At 39.5% G+C, this 18,443-nt stretch overlaps 1 protein-coding gene across 3 annotated transcripts; it reads right to left on the bottom strand.

Annotated features, from left to right (window-relative positions):
• Nucleotides 1-109: 109 nt before the first annotated feature.
• Nucleotides 110-12,126, bottom strand: tuft1a (tuftelin 1a). 3 transcript variants are annotated; one of them, XM_028581611.1, is made up of 12 exons: nucleotides 11,897-12,126; nucleotides 5,394-5,471; nucleotides 4,296-4,397; nucleotides 4,107-4,193; nucleotides 3,822-3,872; nucleotides 3,592-3,678; nucleotides 2,497-2,607; nucleotides 2,164-2,387; nucleotides 1,949-2,054; nucleotides 1,760-1,843; nucleotides 1,431-1,525; nucleotides 110-1,162 (listed from the first exon to the last, which is right to left on the bottom strand). In XM_028581611.1, the coding sequence occupies exons 1-12, from the start codon at nucleotides 11,954-11,956 to the stop codon at nucleotides 1,090-1,092; spliced, it is 1,158 nt and encodes a 385-aa protein (XP_028437412.1). In that variant the 5' UTR covers nucleotides 11,957-12,126; the 3' UTR covers nucleotides 110-1,089. The 3 variants fall into 3 exon arrangements, with proteins under 3 accessions (XP_028437412.1, XP_028437411.1, XP_028437410.1); XM_028581610.1 differs by lacking the exon at nucleotides 11,897-12,126 and adding an exon at nucleotides 6,021-6,131; XM_028581609.1 differs by lacking the exon at nucleotides 11,897-12,126 and adding an exon at nucleotides 5,603-5,944.
• Between the last annotated feature and the right edge of the window lie 6,317 nt (nucleotides 12,127-18,443).

The raw sequence follows: 18,443 nt of genomic DNA, 5'->3' as shown, positions 1-18,443 counted from the left end.
TCCACAGTAATAATCTAGTAAGAAGTCAATTTCTGTTTTTAGTTATTTATTTTGAGAACCACAATTACATATAATAGATTAGAATGTACTTCATAAAAAAACTATTACACAATTTGTCTTGAGGTTTTATTTAATATAAATAAATACAAAGGAGAAAGTTGTTAGGTAGAAATTTAAACATCAAATCACAAACATCAAATCCCATTAATATGTACAAAACAAGGTGACTGTTTACACTGACAGGAAACTGAAATGGTTTACAGGAAATATGTAGAATGACACTTCTATGAAGCAGTAATGTGAAATATCTTCATCCAACACCGACATCATTTTTCCTTCTGCTGTCTCAGTTTCATGAAGTGCCATATTGTTGTTTGGGGCTTAAAAAACATTTTTATTTAAAAAAAAAAAAAAAAACAAACATCACAGGGTGTTGACCTTATATAAACTATATCAATATTTACAGATTTAAAGCATACCATTCACTCAGAAAAGTGAACGGAGTCATAGATGAGTACATGGACAAAGGATGATCATCTGGTTAATTTTTACATGTAACCTTTAGCTTAGTTAGCCGTGTTTGCTACATTACTGTATGTGGACTGCCGTCCTGCACTTTGCTCAACGGTTCTGTTTTGAACGACAACGCCAAACCGTCATAAACTCAAAAGGTTAAAATAGCAATCAAAACAGGGCAGCACAAGGAAACACTTGCATACAGTACGCAGTATTACACTTAAAACTTCAAATGCACATCAGTGGAATCAGTATGCCTACTGTATGTCTACATTCATGCATCTACATTAGAGCTGACATACACACTCATTCATTAAGCAAAGACACACTGCAAGCCCTGATGCGTGTGTGTGTGGCAATAAACACCACACCGTATCCTTCAAGAGTGTTTGTGGTTTATGTGGAAGTGTTGATGTAGTTACAGTCCAGGAAGCTCAACTCTGACATCCCAACTATTAATGCGATCAGATGTGGTCGTAGAGCTGCTGTTCGGTTTCAGTCTGCGTTGAAAATATGTGGTGGTTCTGAGCCCTCCTCGACAACTGCCGTGTCTTTCTTCTGCCCAGGGTGTCTTTATGACCTGATCTCGATGACTTTGATGAAAGGCAGCGGTTTGCTGGACGAGTTGGACGGCTTGATTGGTTTACTGAGGGGACAAGAGGAAGCGAAAGTAGTCATTTGTAAATTGAAACAGCATAAAACAAGCACAAAAGTAAGTTTTATGCAAATGTATGACTAGAATAGGTGAATATTTTTGTTTGCATGTACTGTATTTTCGGGCCGTTTCACAAAATTAATAAAATTAAAATAAATGCCATTTTTCGTAACTAATGCATGGGTAAGAAAAGGCCCTGTAGGACTTTTGCAAAGTTTGCAGGTGAAAAAATATTAAGAGGAAGGGAAAAATAAGTTACCTATAGACAATCTGGGGGTTGCGCTCTGATGAAAGGTAGGAATTTGACCTTTGCCCTCCCAGGAAGTAGTCCATCTGGTCATGCATCTCTCGGTTCTGCACACACAGGAGGTCAGGGCTCAGTTCACATAGTACCAATAAAAATAAGTAATGTGACCACAAATCAGACAGCGGTTACATCTCCTTCCCTTTCGTATCTCCTCTCTCTCTCTGCAGAGATTCCTTTCTCCTGTCCCTCACTTCCACCTAACCCGGACCCTTTATTCTCAATTCCATTGAAAAGCCATACAATTATTTTTTATAGGAGAAGACAATAAGCAGCACTTCTACCTCAGCCTCCAAGAAAGCCACTTTCTCCTCCAGCTCTTTGATCACACGGTCCCTCTCTTGGATCACCATGCGAGAGTTCTGGAGCTAAAGACGAGCAAACACACAGTCAAACAGTCAGTAAATCCTGCACAAATATGAACACGGAGACAATGTGTTTGCTTTACAGAGTCTCACACATGTGCGCCTCACCTGTTCAATCATGTGTCTGACTTTCCTTTGCTGGCTTTTTAGCATGTCATCCAGATGGTGGATTTTTTCTTTGAGAATAGCCACCTCCTTTTCCAATTGCTCAGCCCTAAAAATACACCCAGAGAGTTAGAACACACGCATCTCATGATTTGATTGGCACTGATTGATAAAGCATCTTTTCTTCTGTTAATGTGTTTGTGTTTGTGTTAGCGGACCTCTGATCCCCTTTCTGGCCCTCCTCTCTGATCTTGCGCAGTTCGCGCAGTTCGTCCTCGCGGTTGCGGATTGCCTCCCGCAGGCTGGCGCTCTCCTGCTCCATCCCCCCCAGCAACCTCTGGAGCTCGTCTATGCGCTGGTCTTTCCTCTCACTGGCTTCCTCGGTGATCTTCAACTTCTCCTCCTCGTCGCTCAGATGCTGCCTCAGCCTGCTGCCTTCAGCCTGGAAGAGACACGGAGAAAAAAAAAAAAAAAAAAAAAAAAAGTGGTTTCAGTGCAACCGAAATGCAGTTTACATTATTTGTAATGACGCATCCGTATATGTGCGTTACCTGCAGCCTCTCTTTTTCCTCTTGGTGTTTCTTTTCTGCTTCCTGTAGCTGTGCATACAAGCGCTTACTGACCTCCCTCAGCTTGACTCTTTCCGCTTCTTCATCTGCCTCCTAGTAGAGAAAGAATCAAGTTTTAGATTAGCAGATAGATACCGTAATGTCCTGGAGTGGACAAGTCAGAGTCCAGATCTTAACCCAATAGATGGTCAGTTAAATACTGACTGTAATTAATTTTAATTATGTTGTAGAGATGCGTATTCACTTGGACATTAAAAAGGGCCATTTTCTGTTAATCAGTGTCAAAAAGACCACACCAACTGTGATTGTCAAGTGTTTGGTTTAGTGTAAAACCATAAAACATAATTTATAGTTTATTGTACAAATGAATGGCTTAAAAACAACGTTACAATAGATTGATATGTAGATAGATAGATAGATACTTTCATGATGACATAATGTAAAAAGACGTGTCAGTGTGCGTCACTGAGCAGTTGGATGGCGACCAGTGTTTCCCTCCTAATTTTTCTGCAACACTTCTGTGAGTGAAATGTAGCATGAGTCACAGATAAATGCTATAATTGGCACAATAACTATTCAACCAAACATAGTGTTGTCAGCTCTATTTGTATTTGTACAAAACATCACTGACACACACGCGGTCAGTGGTGGTTGCTAAATGTGTGTGTGGCTCAAAGACAGCAACAAAACTATTAAAGGAGAGGCATCTGTGGAATGCTGGGAACAATGAGGAGGGCCTGAACACAATAACACATGTAGGGAGCGGAACAGTGTGTTCTGGAACGGCTCTCTCACACATTTTCATACACCCCTGGGTGCTAAGAGCATACACGCTTGCTGCCATTTTAAATCCTCTTTTTCTCCTACAGTATATCCCATGCCTGTTTGTCTCTCTCTTAAACTTTATACCTCCTCCTACCTGTGTGCCTCTCGGAGGGGATCGCTTTACAGGCAACACACGAAACACACTGGCAAACATTGTCCAGAGGAAAACACAGACAGTGGACAAATAGACAACATTTGATATGTGCATTGCTCACACACACATACTCTATATTTACAACTATAAATGTTCACCTGTACTTCAGCTTTCGCTCCTCCGCTGGGGGCAGGTGCGGAGCTCTTTCTGAAGGGCAGACCAACTTTCCACCCGTTTGTCACCGGCTGGAGAGAGAAAAGAAGGAAGTCAGCAAGGAAAGAGTGAAAGACAAAGATGAGAGAAGTGGAGGAAATTGCATTAAGCACACAGGATGTAGGGTGAACAATGGTAAGGCCGGGCGCAACAAAGCAGCTCATAAAAGATCTACCTTGTTTTTGGCTGCCATCTGCTCCCTCAGCGTCTTCAGGCAATACCTCACCTGTGTGAAATACAGACATATCGTGAAATACCGAGATACTATCATTCATAATGTTTTAACATGGGTGTGTTCCAGGTTTTATGAAGTGATAAACACAATATTTTATTGTCAACAGAGAGACAAGAAGTCTGGAAGCGGGAAAGAATTTACATGATGCAAACATGCAAATTGTTACATAATCCAAGTGTTTAAAATGTGTGTCAGAGCTAGAATAAATACTGTCCAGAGACTGACCTCCTGTATCTGGGAAACTTCGTCTGACAACATCTTCAGGCTCTGCTGGTGTTTCTGCTGCTCCTGTCTGCGGGCCTCTAGATAAACCTGGAACAGGGGGAGACACGGATGTTAAAACACCAGCACGACCACGAAACAAACACACACCATTTATTTCTACAAAAACAACAGCCAGTGGGCCAAACCCGCCTTGATAACCTCCACCTGCTCCTCTGTTGATTTGACCGGTTCAGGAGTCAGTGATGTCCTGTCAGTGGGCGGCTGCACCAGCGCAAACGCTCGTCCAACTGGCTGAAGATTAGAGAGCAGAGGAGTTAACAATGAGGCATGCACTGTGTTGCGTGAGGATGCGTGGATGGGTGTGATGCATTTCCAAACATCGTCACTGTGTTTTGCTGACGCTGGCGGAGGAGTTGAAGCATGTTTCTCATGAGTACTGCAACACGACACTGAAGACACAGAACAGTCAGGAGTACTTTCGTTTAATAATTAATTATAAATGATGTTATTCAAATTCTGTGTGTGTGTGTGTGTGTGTGTGTGTATGTGTATGTGTGTGTGTGAGACTGACTGAGACTCTATAATCAGGAGGCAGAACTATTTAGCCGTAATCACTATGGAGACTAACGCATAAACATCTGGTGCTTCTTTGGAAGTAGTATTCAGACTTGAACAACACCATAAGCAGAGACACATATAAGGAGATAGGGAGAGGTTAAGGAACTCTGCTGCTCTGGTGGTCTAATTTTTTTAAATCTAACTTTGACACTGGTTTTGGGAGAACGATGGTTGTCTTGAGACGTTTTGAGTGGCCTTGTGAGAGAACCACTGAAAAGCCGATCGCAGCTGTGGCATGTTTACAAGCAATTTGTGTCTTTGTACAGTTTGCGTGTAGCAATGTGCCGCGATACATGTGTAAATGCACAATAGCTCTGAGCTAATTACTCAGGAGGCTCACTGGTAACTTTTTCATCCAAATATGGCCTGAATGATAGCACCTTCACCCAGTAGCACAAAATAGGGCTACTGTTTTTTTTCTCATTCAAAGAAATACTATACTATCGGAGAGAAAAGAGAAAGACTATTCTCCCTCATGACGTACAACAAATCTGACACATTGCATCCATTCAAGAAAAGTCTATTTAAATACACAGTAAAAGCATATCTTAAACCCTCAAGTATCCAAACCATGTAATCTAAAGCAGTGATAAATGTTATTCCACCGCACTGGTGTTACAGTCAAGGTTATAACCTTAGTTATAATAATGTCCAGGAAGTTCTTCTTACCTTGTCCCTGTGCTGCTCCGTGCTCCGAGCTGCCTGGCTCTGGTCGTGCAGTGTGAGCCGCAGACGCCTGCACCCCTCCTGAAAAAGACAATGAAGAAATGAGACGTTGGGTGAATCCACAAAGAGACCGTTATGTGATGGAGAGACTGATTGAGGACTATTTTGAGGAGAGGGGAAGAAAAGAGGAGGAGAGACTGAGTCATACTCACTGAAACAAACAAGAGGCAGAGAGTAACCAGTAAGAAAGAGAAAGAGAGCGAGAGAGAGAGAGAGAGAGAGAGAGAAGAGAGAGAGAGAGAGAGAGAGAGAGATACAAGCGTCAGAGAGAAAGCTAAAGTTTTTTTCACAGCTGCACAGAGACAGATTGTTTGAATTAAATTGTGTGCTATGGACGTCAGAGGGACGTTAGGCGGAAACTCTCCAGGCGCTCTTAGCCAATTGAAAGCAGTGGCTGGATTTCTGGGAAAGTGGGCAGAAACTGTAATTTCACACAAGACAGAACATTTCCATGACAACACAATCCTCACAGTAGCCATAAACTATCTGGCACACCAGCAATATCAGAGGGACTAGTAAGTCCGAGAGAAAACAATGCTCAGAACGCTTTGTAAAGTGAAACACACAAACCTTCCCAGTTATTTCTTTTAGTCTCTCGCAGGAGAGAAGTCGCTTTAACAGGAAAAGTCTCGACCGGGATGTGACCGGGTGTGCGTCCTCCAGCATAGGGAACCCCCTTATAAGTGATACCCAGTGAGTGTGTGTGCGCAAGTATAAATATGCGGATGTGAGGGAGAAGGTCAGAGACATTTAATTACTCATTCCAGCCAAACACATCTTGTTCTGTTCATCTTCCTGCATGTATTCACTGTGTCCTGGTGTCATGTCAAGTCTGAGATATCGGAACAGGGAAAGAAGAAATGGTTGCAATGTTCTGTGGTTAAATACCGTAAACACAAACAAACACACACATGCAACCAATTACATAGAAGAGCGTCTGGTAGAAGATAACAGAGGCTTTGTTTGTGTGTGTGTGTGTGTGTCTAACCTGTACAGTGATACTTTTATTATTTTCATTTTCTTTTATTCCATAACCTGCAGCACAACAGGCCCAGCTACTGTACGTTACAAAAAGACACTGACAAAATAACCTTACCTCAAGGTCTATGGGGTTTGCCCAGTTGTCGTGAAAGGTTCAAATTAAAATTCTTATTCTGAGCTTTTTTTAAGCTTGAAAAAGAAGCTCAACTTTAAAAGGCAACATGGACAAAACGTGCTTTAAGTGCAAAATGGAAATGTTTCGTCAACTGCTCATTCCAACATCAAGAATCTTTTTGAATTAGAGCTGAAACGATTAGTTAATTGGATAAAAAAAAAAAAACTGGCGAATACTTTAATAATTGATGAATTCTTTTAGTCATTTTTCAAGCAAAACATTTCTAGATTCCAGTTGTGAGGATTTGCTGCTTTTCTTTGACTTATGTGATAACAAATTGAATATCTTCAAGTTTTTGAATGTTAGTTGAGACATTTGATGAAATGATGTCAGTGTTTAGGAAACTATATTTTACTTTTTTTCATTATTATTTTTTCCTGACATTTCATGGACCAAAACGATGAATCAATAATGAACATAATCGTTAGTTGCAGCCCTATTTCAAAATCAATTGTTTTCGCAGTTTACCGTAAGAGTGGCAATCAAAGTGACTGCTGTATCTCTCCCTCTGCATTGAAACCATGTCTGATACGCCCTGGCCTTGATGTGAGCCAGACAGGGGAAATGAAATGGGTTGTATTGTGTAATGCTGTGATAAAGAAAGAATTAGAGAAAAGGCAATGTTTTGTACAGACAACAGAAGGCCTTTATGAGTAGCTGGTTTTCTGTTCAGGAAAACAGTAATAGAGAGAAAGCAGTGAGGGTCAGATGGGACTAAAACGCAAGTAAAGAGCAACAGGGACAATAAAAAAGGCAGGGGAAGTAGCCCAATAGGTGGTGGGTGAGGGGTCCAACTACGACAAACAAAACTCAGGGAAATGAAAGCCAAAAATTCCTCTATGGTTCAACATGCTTTCCTCTCAGATTACAGGCACCTGGAAGCTCTTTAAGGCACAGCGATTAGGGGAGGGAAAAGAGAGGAGGGGGAGAAAAGGGGAGGGGGGGGGGAGACAGTGAGAGTGTTGTTAACAAGGAATCCATCATTATACAAGTTCTCTGGCTCTTCATAGACGACCAAACAAAGAATTGCTAATCCTACCATCGACTATTTACACAGTAGTCTCTCTGCGTATTTTTCTTTTGCACACACACACACACACACACACACACACACACACACACACACACACACACACACACACACACACACACACACACACACACACACACACACACACACACACACACACACACACACACACACACACACACACACACACACACACACACACACACACACACACACACTACCACCTTCAAAAGACAACCTGTAATACTAGACCTCCTGGGAACACAGACAAAGGGACCAGTTGGATGTTCTCATGGACCGTGACGTATGCACGCACACATACACAGACTACACACACAGGAAAATACACACACATACACACAATAACTCAAAGTACACACTAACAGGGCAACCTGAAACTAAGCACACAGCATCCACACTGCTGGGTGCACCAACAATGAGCACAAAAGATCACGGGGTATGGACGGGCTGAAAGGCTTAAAGAGTATGAAGACGCTTTTTGTTTTGGACTTTGGCATCAGGAGGCCTGTAAATCTTGTGGGTTAAATTAGCTGAGAAGTGACTGCCAACCTGGGAATGTTGCTGATAAACAGAGAGAGCTGCTGAATTTGGGGCATACAAACTAAATATACTTTAGAGCTCTGTGGCACTTTAAAAAAGATCATGATGTTCAGATTCCTAACCTCAGGCAGCAGCAGGTATCGTGGCCCTACACTGTAAAACACTGTGTGCCTGCAGGTGTTGTACAGTACCAGCATTCCACAAGTGTGTGAACTTTACAACATGCATTAAATCACATTATCCCTCTCATGAGCTGCTTTCCCACACCTGCTGCACGGATGTCACTTGTCACCTGTCACGGTCTTCTTTCCAGGTACATTACAGCCTCGGAGGCGACAGGTGTGAGCCGACTAGGGCTAATGCTCGGGCTGCAGGTATTATGTTTTAAAACCAGTGCCCATTACCGAGTTTAGTTACCTTACTTATACCGTAAGCAGCTTATCTTTGCTGAAATGAACTTCAAAATGATGACTAAGATCAGGAAATATTTAAGAATATTAAGAATAAGCAAACAAGACTAACAATGTAAGCATTCAAAGCCAACTTTCCATACTTAACTGATACTCAAATTGTGCAGACACGTTTTGACCACTGCTCAACAAGCAACGCAACGATCATTACGTCGATTAATTGATTGGTTGACTAAAAGAAAATGTATTGCTAACTCATTTTAGTCATTTTTAAGCATCAATGCCAAACTCCTGCAAGTTCCAGCTTCTTAAATATGAGGATTTTTGGCTTTTCTATATGATAGTCATATTTACAATATATGATGATAGTTAATGAAGTTGGGTTTTGGACTGTTGGTTGGACAAAACAAGTAACTTTATATTGTCACTTTCTGGAAAATTGTGATTTTCACTGGTTTGGTATTTCATAGACTTAATGATTAATTAAGTAAAGAATTAGCAGATTAATCAATAATGAAAATAAATTTTGTTGCAGCTAGAGTTTTTTACGTATGTCCTGTTTTGGGATTAAATCCTTTAGTATGGAGCTGTAGTTCCCAGGGTAGTGAAGAGTATTGTTGCCCTTCAGTCAGCCAGCAGTCTATACAAAGTAAAGTGCTAAGTTAAAGGTTAAAGTGCTCATATTATGCTCATTTTCAGGTTCATAATTGTATTTAGAGGTTATATCAGAATAGGTTTACATGGTTTTTATATTATATTATATATATATATATATATATATATATATATATATATATATATATATATATATATAAAAACACAATAAAGGAAAGGGAAAAAGCCAAAAAAGCATTATATGAGCACTTTACATAAAGTCTAAAGGGCCGAGACAAGCGGAGATGTGAAGTGAAGCATTGGGAGGTTTGTTTGTGTGTTACCATCATGTGAGAATGAACGCTGATGGTAAACAGCTAGTCCAGGATTGGAGTCATGCAGTTGAGAGCTGCCATCAGGACAGACTCTCAGTATCATTTCGATAGTCATCTTTTTTCCTGCTCTGTGTGGCATGCGAAACAGGTGTGATCTGGCATATTTCTCCTGCCTTTCCTCTACATTGATGGATCTATCGGTCATGTTTGGCTCATTCCCAAGCAGTAACGTCACACACTCCTGACTGAGATGATGTCTGAGGATGAGGAAAGACAGAAGGAATGTGTTAAGTCACACAGCGCAGGGAAACTGTGGAGGGATAATTGGGGCCCTGCAATTTAGAAGTGCCCTCAAAGAAAAAAATCTTCTCAATACACTGGGTTTTTAGAGAGGAGAAATTGTGCCAGAAGTTTCAAATGATTTACAAATAATAGCTCGATTTTGGTCGCCATTATAACCTTTACAGTAACATTTTGTTTCAAAGCCAAGCCTGGTTGTTGCTCTTGTTTTATTTCAGATCATATCCACTCCAGGAAAGACACTTTTTCGTTTCGCTGCTGCCTCATGACACTATCTCTCCTCATGGACTGACCTCTCTCTGATATTTTGTGTTAATAAGTCACTATGAAAGATTACATGTACAGTAGAGGTAAAATACCTCTGTTGTTCTATTTAGTCTGACCTGAATAACCATATCAGCTATGTAAATAACTGTATAGGTGGGTGACTGTTTGATTACTGGATTTGACTGTGATCGAGATTAATTTGTTTTCTGTATGACGCTCATGCAAATGTGCTATCAGTCGCATGTTAAAATGCAATGTAAAATAGATTAAACAGAAGTTTCACATACTGCTTCAGAAGCCATTCCTCAACACAAATAATCTGTTTATTATTAGGTGTGTGAGTGGAGCTGCCCTTTGTACACTCTGACCTTTGTTTACAGTTACACAACAGTAACTGATATTTACTTTACTTAACTGTCTAGATCACATGTGTCAAACTCAAGCCCCGCGGGCCAAATCCGGCCCGCATATCAATTTAGGTTCAAAATCAATTTTGGCCCACCTAGTTGTGCGCCAAACCAAAAACATGGCAAACAATTGCAATTACGCAACACTCAAAGCAGAATTTGGCAAATTTGCAGACTTTGAGACTCAGAAATTCCCACAGAACCAGAGAGTTTGCATATTCTGGCTGTGAAAGAGGTTGTTCTGAGTCAGCTGTGTGCTAGCCTACTTAGAAAATGTAATCATTGTTAATCTTGATTTGTTAAATTTTAGGATGGCTTTGGAACTTTTTTTGCAGACTTTTTCAGGGCTTTATGTGGACCAAGTTGTAAGTGAGAACCCCTGGTCTAGATTATTGACACAAATGTTGATTCTGGCTCTCAAATTCTGCTCTAATCACACTTAGTTAGATCTAATTGAACATAATCATGGTGGAGATCACTGCTTCTCTTCTTTAGAGAATATCATCTGATATGAGCTCAGTGGCTCGGTCTCTGCTAACAGGTATTAAACTTAGCAGGAGGCTGCTGATAAGATGAAAGTGTCATGTTGCTCCGCAACCTCATAAACCTCAGTGCAGGTTTACAGTTTGCTCTTTCAGGCGAGGTAAATGATTAAACCTCTGCGGCCACAGACAAAAGCCCATCTACTGTAGCCTACGTGATCACTCATTTACAGTACAAGTAGGCTATCTGGAAAAGTCTGTGCCGCAAATCAAGGAAGTGTGATGTTTAATCCTGTTTAAGAAAACTTCACATGCACAGGTGGTGCACATTCTGCACAAGCATGTTTACAGGTTTGTCTCCTGAACTGCTGTCACCTTCTGTCACAACTGCAACTGTAAGCCCTTAAATGATGTGGGCAGAAGGCACCTGTGACAGGCACAGATGTTATTTGGGTTAATTCTGAACGTCTGCCTTTATGTGTGTGTTGGGACCTGAGGGGTTTATGGGCTAATACTTTAATTACAACAAGGCCAGACTTAATAGTACACCACTTAGGAGACGAAGTCTGAGGATCCAGAACCACAAAAATCACACAGAGACTCTGATATACACTCCACACAACTGAGCAGAGTCACAGAGTCAGAGTACAAAAACTGAAACTGAAAAATATTTTAAGTGAAAATAGGAGCCAACCTGCATAGACTGTATATATGAAGCCAACAGATCCAAACGTCAGAGTGGGCAAAAATAAAAACTCCCTTTCCCTTTGATTTTCTGGTTGATTCCTAGATTGCGTATTTGTCCATAACGCACTCATACAGGAAGTAAACACACAGAAATCCGCTTTATTATTATATATTAAAAAGACGAAAATTAAGGAATCCGACAAACCGAGCAGCTTACCCCATGTTCATGATTTCTGATGTCCTCAAATGTGCACAGACTTCTCGACCCTCCGTTCATCTTTGATATAAATAAATACTCCTCACACAAGCATAAATAAATAAATAAAAGTAAACTATATAAAGTTCCCTCCGTTAGAAGAACTTCCCGTTAACTGCTCGTCCACAGTAGCTTCAGTCTTCAGACCGGTGCGCTCTTGTGTCTGTTCCCTCCCTCTCAGGAACAATGTGATAACTTTTCTCATCACGTCACTGTGGGAGTGAGCGACAAAAACCCAACCCGCCCACACACCGACCGAAACAGCCAAATAGGGAAACAGGTCAGGGAGTATCTGAGAGGGGAGGGTCAGGGGGCAGGGGGAGTCTTTTGCTGTCTATGGTGGAGTTATGCTTCTGATCAATGCTTTACATCATGATGATCACATAGAGTGTGGTAGGCCTATGATAGAGCTGATAGGTGAAATACTTTGAAGTTGACTATAGTTGGACTATAGATGGTCAACTACTGCTAAGTGTTGGGCACAGCACTGATCAGTTTACCAGACTGAATTATTAATTAATGAGGTTTAACCCCTGACTGAACCTGCTTAAGTGTCTGTCTCCTATTAGCTTACAATGCAATGGAATACAAGGTATTACATTCAGTGATTTAAGACACGTTTAAAGATGTTTTATAGAGACAACTTATTTCTAATTCACTTTCCTTCCCAACAGAACTTACATATAGTTACAAATGTATATAGCCAATATTTATAATTTTTTTTAAATAAATAAATAGTGTACTTTAAACCCTTGCTCACCATTTCCTAAAACATAGGCCTATTAATATGTTTGTGCGTGTGCATGTGTGTGTGTGTGTGTGTGTGTGTGTGTGTTTCTTTTATTGATTCCCATACCGTATATTTGCAGAGACATTGCTGTCGAAAAGTCACATATACTACAGTGAACATCATGCTATTGTTCTGTCTTAATATGTTTCCTTGTGTGGTTAGTGCAGCACAGGCTTTTCACTTCAGTCTGTACTGTAATAACTGTAAATATATAACCACAAAAAAGACAAAAAATAATGTTGACTTTCTCACTGTGACCTAAAGTTAAGTCAAGTCAATCGGGACAGCATAGTACCAAGAGCAATGGAATATATCTACAGTATGAAGACTAATGCAAAATGAATCAGGGATATGGATGTTTGGTCTATTAATGTCAAGTGTTTATACAGCATTAATGTTAAACATGAACAGCATATTTTCTAAAGTTGACTGAGGTCACACATAAGCGACAAGCTGACAAAGCACAAATAACAGAACGAGTTTCCCTGCTGGCGTTCAGCTGATTCCAGCAGCAGCTGATCCAGGACGGCACAGACCTCAAATTGGATAAAGACTTTAATGGCATTAATGGCTGTTGAGGAGCAAACAACAGCTCGCGGTGGCATACCGGGGATGAGGCTAAATTAATTTGAACCAGGAATCCAGAAAGAACTCACACTACACACCATTTCACAAATGAATAGATTTTTTCATTAATATATAGCACATTTCAGCAACAGGGCAATTCAAAGTGCTTTACATAAAACATGAAAGAGCAGTTAAAACACAATTAAAAACAATTTAAAAGACAAGAATACATTTTACAGTGCAGTATAAGAATTTAAAAAACTGAGAGATAAAATACGCGAATAAAGTGCAGTTAAAACATTTAAACATTACCCATGATTGACAAAAACTTTATAGTATACTATTTCTTTTTCAATGTGATCATCACCACAAAGCTTAGTTCTTTTTTCGGCAAACCTTACAAAACCCGGTGCAGCCCTGCAGTAAAAACAATATCAAAAAGTGCATGTTAATAAGTAAATGTTTCCAGGTAACTCTTGCCTGCATTAGATAACATGCCAAGAATGTAGTTAACTTTAATGTGATGGTAGTTGTTGTTTTTAATGGTTGATTTAGTATTTGGAATGAGATTATTCCCCCACAGGCAACAAACACACCTCAACCTTACTACTACAGCATGTCATCATGTGTCCCAGCTACTAAGCAATAATATGAGTCATAATTATGTGTTTACATCACACAGTCGACCACTCTGAGACAGACTGATCCACAGATCAGACAGTTGTGTGTTTACATTACTGTACGTCCACGTCTGAGACTGCGGCGTGAGTCAGAATCCTGTGCTCACACAACCATTTGGTTGGGTTAGGGAGAGGCACAGTTTGAGTTCTAATGTCTTGTTGAAAAATGAGTTGTTCCTAATCTGAATGAGCCATCTTGTTGTGTTTGAATACAGCAATGGCTTGTAGAACACCACAAGAAGACTATTTCACCACCACCCACATGAGCAGATCTGATCTCATTGTACAAAAATTGCACTGCATGTTGTTGTTGCATGTTATTCTTCTTATACTGACGATGACCAATTTAATCTTTTGTTTTATGTATTCATCATTTTAAAAACGGCATGTTTTATATAAATTAAAAACGAGTTTCACACGTTGTTCTTGTCAATAAAAAGAAATCAAATGTCTTCTATGTCACTTCAATGGAGAAAATACACTTGATTTTGCCAATTGTTGAATGTGCCCTTATATTGTAAATGGAAAATACATTCTACTAATCTCCTGTCAGTAGAGCCTCATAATTAAAGAATAGTGTGGTCAGTCAAGTTTTGTTGTTGTTTGTGGGAACAAATAAAAGCTGAATTAAATATTACTTTAAATAAATTAAATTATAATAACAATGTTTCCATTGCTTTTGGTATGAATGGGACCATTAGATCAAATCAGATGACTGACTAATAAACAGGAAGAGACAGAAAAAGCTCATGTTTTGGTTAAGTGTGAATAAGATGTGGTCAAGGGTTAAAAGTACACTACAGGATGACACAGAGTCAGTGTGTGGTGATACAACGATGCTGCTTTCTCAAAAACAGTGATGATGACACTGTAACTGTAGTCATATACTCTAGTTTAGCAAAGTGAACCTCATAGGGAACGGTCATCTTTGACTCCTTTATAATTATCATCAGGGCCCTACAGTACCATTGAAGACACTGAGGTCATGTTCTCTGTATTTATTTTGTGTTGATTTCAATTTTCTTAATTTCCCACCCAACTATACTGAGGTCATGACAACACAATTCCTGGCAGAATAGACCATTTACAAATTCATATAGGGGAATAAAATAGTGACACTGTATTTTACAGGTCGTAATGTCCTTATATTTTCTAAACTTTCCTGGAATGAGTAGCAGCAAATTGGCACAAAATATGATTTAATAATTAGATGTAATATTACAAATATTCAAACATTTTAGAGACCTTTTTTATGTTGTGTGTCATGACCTCAGTATTTCTAAAACCCTGGGCCTGACTATCTGTTGAACACGATAGCTATGTACAGCACTGACCACTCCTTATCTTTTTATTAGATTTTTATTTAGTTATTTTTTTGAATGTTAATGCAGAACAATTACGACACATTTGTCATTGTTTTTGACCAACTGCATCCGAGCCTGGAAGACTTGTGTTCCCACAGGGGGAACACCTGGAGGCAGATGGAAATATGTGTACGTTAAGGCTGCGTTCTGTCTCAGCAACCATACAATATGGAATAGCAAACACAACAAGATTTCAAAACATAACACACCCAGCTCTTGGAAAATCAGCTCTCGGGTTAAAACACGTGACTGAAAGCTGAAATAATATGGAAACCCAATCCCACCCAGGAAAAGTATGTTCACTCATAACTTATAGTCTAGCAAAACAGGTACTGTACACAACTTGTTGGCACTGTACAGGTTTGGTCACAATGGATGGTAGGTGTAGCACTGGTATCATGGACACTGCATCTGGTTCTACAGCAAATATTGAAGGCGTGATCACTTCATGCCATAGTATTTGTTCCAAGTAAATCATTTAAAGTTCAATTCCTGGCAACCAGGAGAGAAAAAAGGGCTTTTCAGGTCTTTTGTAGATCAACAATAGCCCAACGGGAGGTACAGTAAGTCTGTCAAAATAAGCAAGAGACCCGTACACTTCTGACGCCACTGTGGTGTCTCAAAATATTCAAACACAATCTTTTTATGTGTGCCAAATAGGATGTAAATTCATAAATAACCAGAGGAGTTGGTGAAGTCTCCCTCCAGGGTGCTGACTTTCATCTCTCGTTCAAATGTAGGAAAAATGCCTGAAGTCATAAAAAGGTTTTTCCATGAAGCATAAAGGTGTGGATTTTTTTCTGAGATAGAAAGAGATGAGTTGGATCAGCAGTTACTTTCTAAATAGCTTGTAGTTCTGTCGAAGTTTCCTTCAACCTGTTTTCACACATTCCTGACGTGTCTCACCCTGAGGTGCTCCTGGCAGCAACACACCATCCATCACTACCTACGGTACCAACCACAAGAGGCAGGCCTCCTCTGCTTGTAGCGGCATGCATCTCACACCGTAATCCTGATTTCATCATTCAACCTTCAACAAACACACATTATTCATTTGTCTGAAATCTATCATGATAGGGTGTGGCAGGTGGGCTGATTACTACTTCCCACCCCTCTAAGGTCAGTGAAGAAGGAGGCTGATATATTTTTGCATTTATGATGGTATGTAGAAATGGAGGAGTTGAGTTTTTTTAGCCGGTAGGTATGTGTTATGCATAGTGATTTACAGTTGTATGTGTTATTATACATGTGGTTAGTTGACAGCTGTGCTACAGGGAAAGCTAAAGTCTAGCAGGTAAAGTAGAAGCCTGAACTATTTATTCAGGTTTGTGTGAACACAATAATCACATGAATGTGTGAGTGTGTCCACACACGGAAATGTGTCCCTCTTGTATCAACAGCCGAGTTGATTTCTGCCCTGCACGGTGCTTATCTCAGATGAACAAAAACAATTTTGCAACAAGAGATGAGAGGTCAAACCAACAACACTGGCACTCAGTCGTGGCTGCAGCATGTTCAGGGAATGACGGGGCCTAGCCCGTACAGCTACAAAAGAGATGGATTTATCAGATGCTGTACAGTATTTCCACTCCACACAGTATGGAAGGAAGGCTTGTGCAGTTTAGATGTTTTACTGTCCCAACAAATTTAATCTATACATCTGAGGAAATAAGGGATACATCTAAATCTAAAACCCTTTTCATTTGGACATAGCAGCACAGGCATGATTAGTAACATTAATAATGGCACCATTCCATTTAAGTGCTCTCAGTAGTAGTAATTATATATTTTTTTAATTTATTAATGTTATTAGTTACACCTGTGCTTTTCCTGCCACATGTTAAAATAGCTGCTTGGCTACAGCAATTTGTCTGTTCAAAACCAGTGTTTGAGATGTGAAAAGACAAAGCTGTAATCAGACTGTGAACGTGAGTTAAGCAGGGTACAGGACCTGACATCGACAATAACTATTATACGCTTAGCGAGCTCCAGCAGGTGTTATTAAATAACTCATTCAGCAACAAACTTCTGTTGAACAATAAGTAACAAACCTCAAATTCCAGAGAAGCACTGCCCTGCAGCTGAAACACAAACACGATCCATCTCCCTTATCTTGTGACATGTGCTCCTTTAAACATGAGACCATGTGCTATCAAATGTGATTCTGTTAAAGTCCTTATCATAATTCTAAGTTAGCTTGTATTTTTTAGTCTATCACACATATTGTTCATACTTGTTGCACATTGTATATTGTTCACGTTTTACATTTCAAACTTTTATTTAGAATAGAGCTGCTAAAGGCTAGTGTGTATGTCTTTCCTCATAAATTACATGGTATTAAACGTTTCTGGGGCCACAACACTGACATACCATCACATTTGAAATTGACTTGTGTTCTTAAGTACATTTTACCAAAGCAGAATTGGCGTGTTATTGCGCATTCCCTTTTTTTTTCTGGGTAAAAGATGTGTCGACTTCCTCCAGCAGTATACTTTTCCAATGAAGCCAAATGACTTTCAAAGAAATTCTCTGGTATGGTGAGCTGTTCAGTGTAATCTTAAACTTAAGTGGGCAGAAAGCCAGTTGTATCTGACTCCTATTAAACATTTACAAAAACTATGAGGAAATGGAACATCCTGAAATGTGCATTCAAGGAAAATAAACAGATCAATTTTACTTAAAATTGTTTAACTTTTATTGTTGATAAATGTAGTATATGCAATAGAAAAATTCTCAATCACTTGAAGTACAGTCACAGTGCGAATATGTTCTCCAGTCAACAATTACAGTAATGTATAAACCAGCATCTTTTAGTTCAACAGCTTTATACTCCACTGTCTAACAAATCATATTAAGTACCATTTTCCGGTTTCAATGAAAAGATAGAAACATTGCAGCAAAATGTAGTTTTTATTGCTCCAACTGATTGTTCAAACTGTATACAAAAATCAACTAAAGACAAAAAAAATCTACAATACAAACATTTTACAAAAATCATTCGGATAAAAATTTCAATTAAAAAATTATTTAACAATTTTAAGGCATTGTAATGAAATGATAAGAATACATTTAAGTGACTTACTATAAGGGAATGCATAGAAATTGTG

Source organism: Perca flavescens, chromosome 6 (genome assembly GCF_004354835.1).
Source record: "Perca flavescens isolate YP-PL-M2 chromosome 6, PFLA_1.0, whole genome shotgun sequence".
NCBI lineage: Eukaryota > Metazoa > Chordata > Actinopteri > Perciformes > Percidae > Perca > Perca flavescens.
Note: the sequence above shows the minus strand (reverse complement) of the source record. Positions and strands in the feature narration are given on the sequence as shown.

Bases quoted from the DNA above. Each gene is read 5' to 3' on its own strand.
- tuft1a (XM_028581609.1), bottom strand. From the start codon at position 5,929: ATGGCTACTGTGAGGATTGTGTTGTCATGGAAATGTTCTGTCTTGTGT. The intron at 4,194-4,295 runs GCGGGTTTGGCC...CCCCTGTTCCAG, and splicing joins AGCAGGTGGAGGTTATCAAG to GTTTATCTAGAGGCCCGCAG. The intron at 3,679-3,821 runs GTAGATCTTTTA...TTCTCTCTCCAG, and splicing joins AGATGGCAGCCAAAAACAAG to CCGGTGACAAACGGGTGGAA.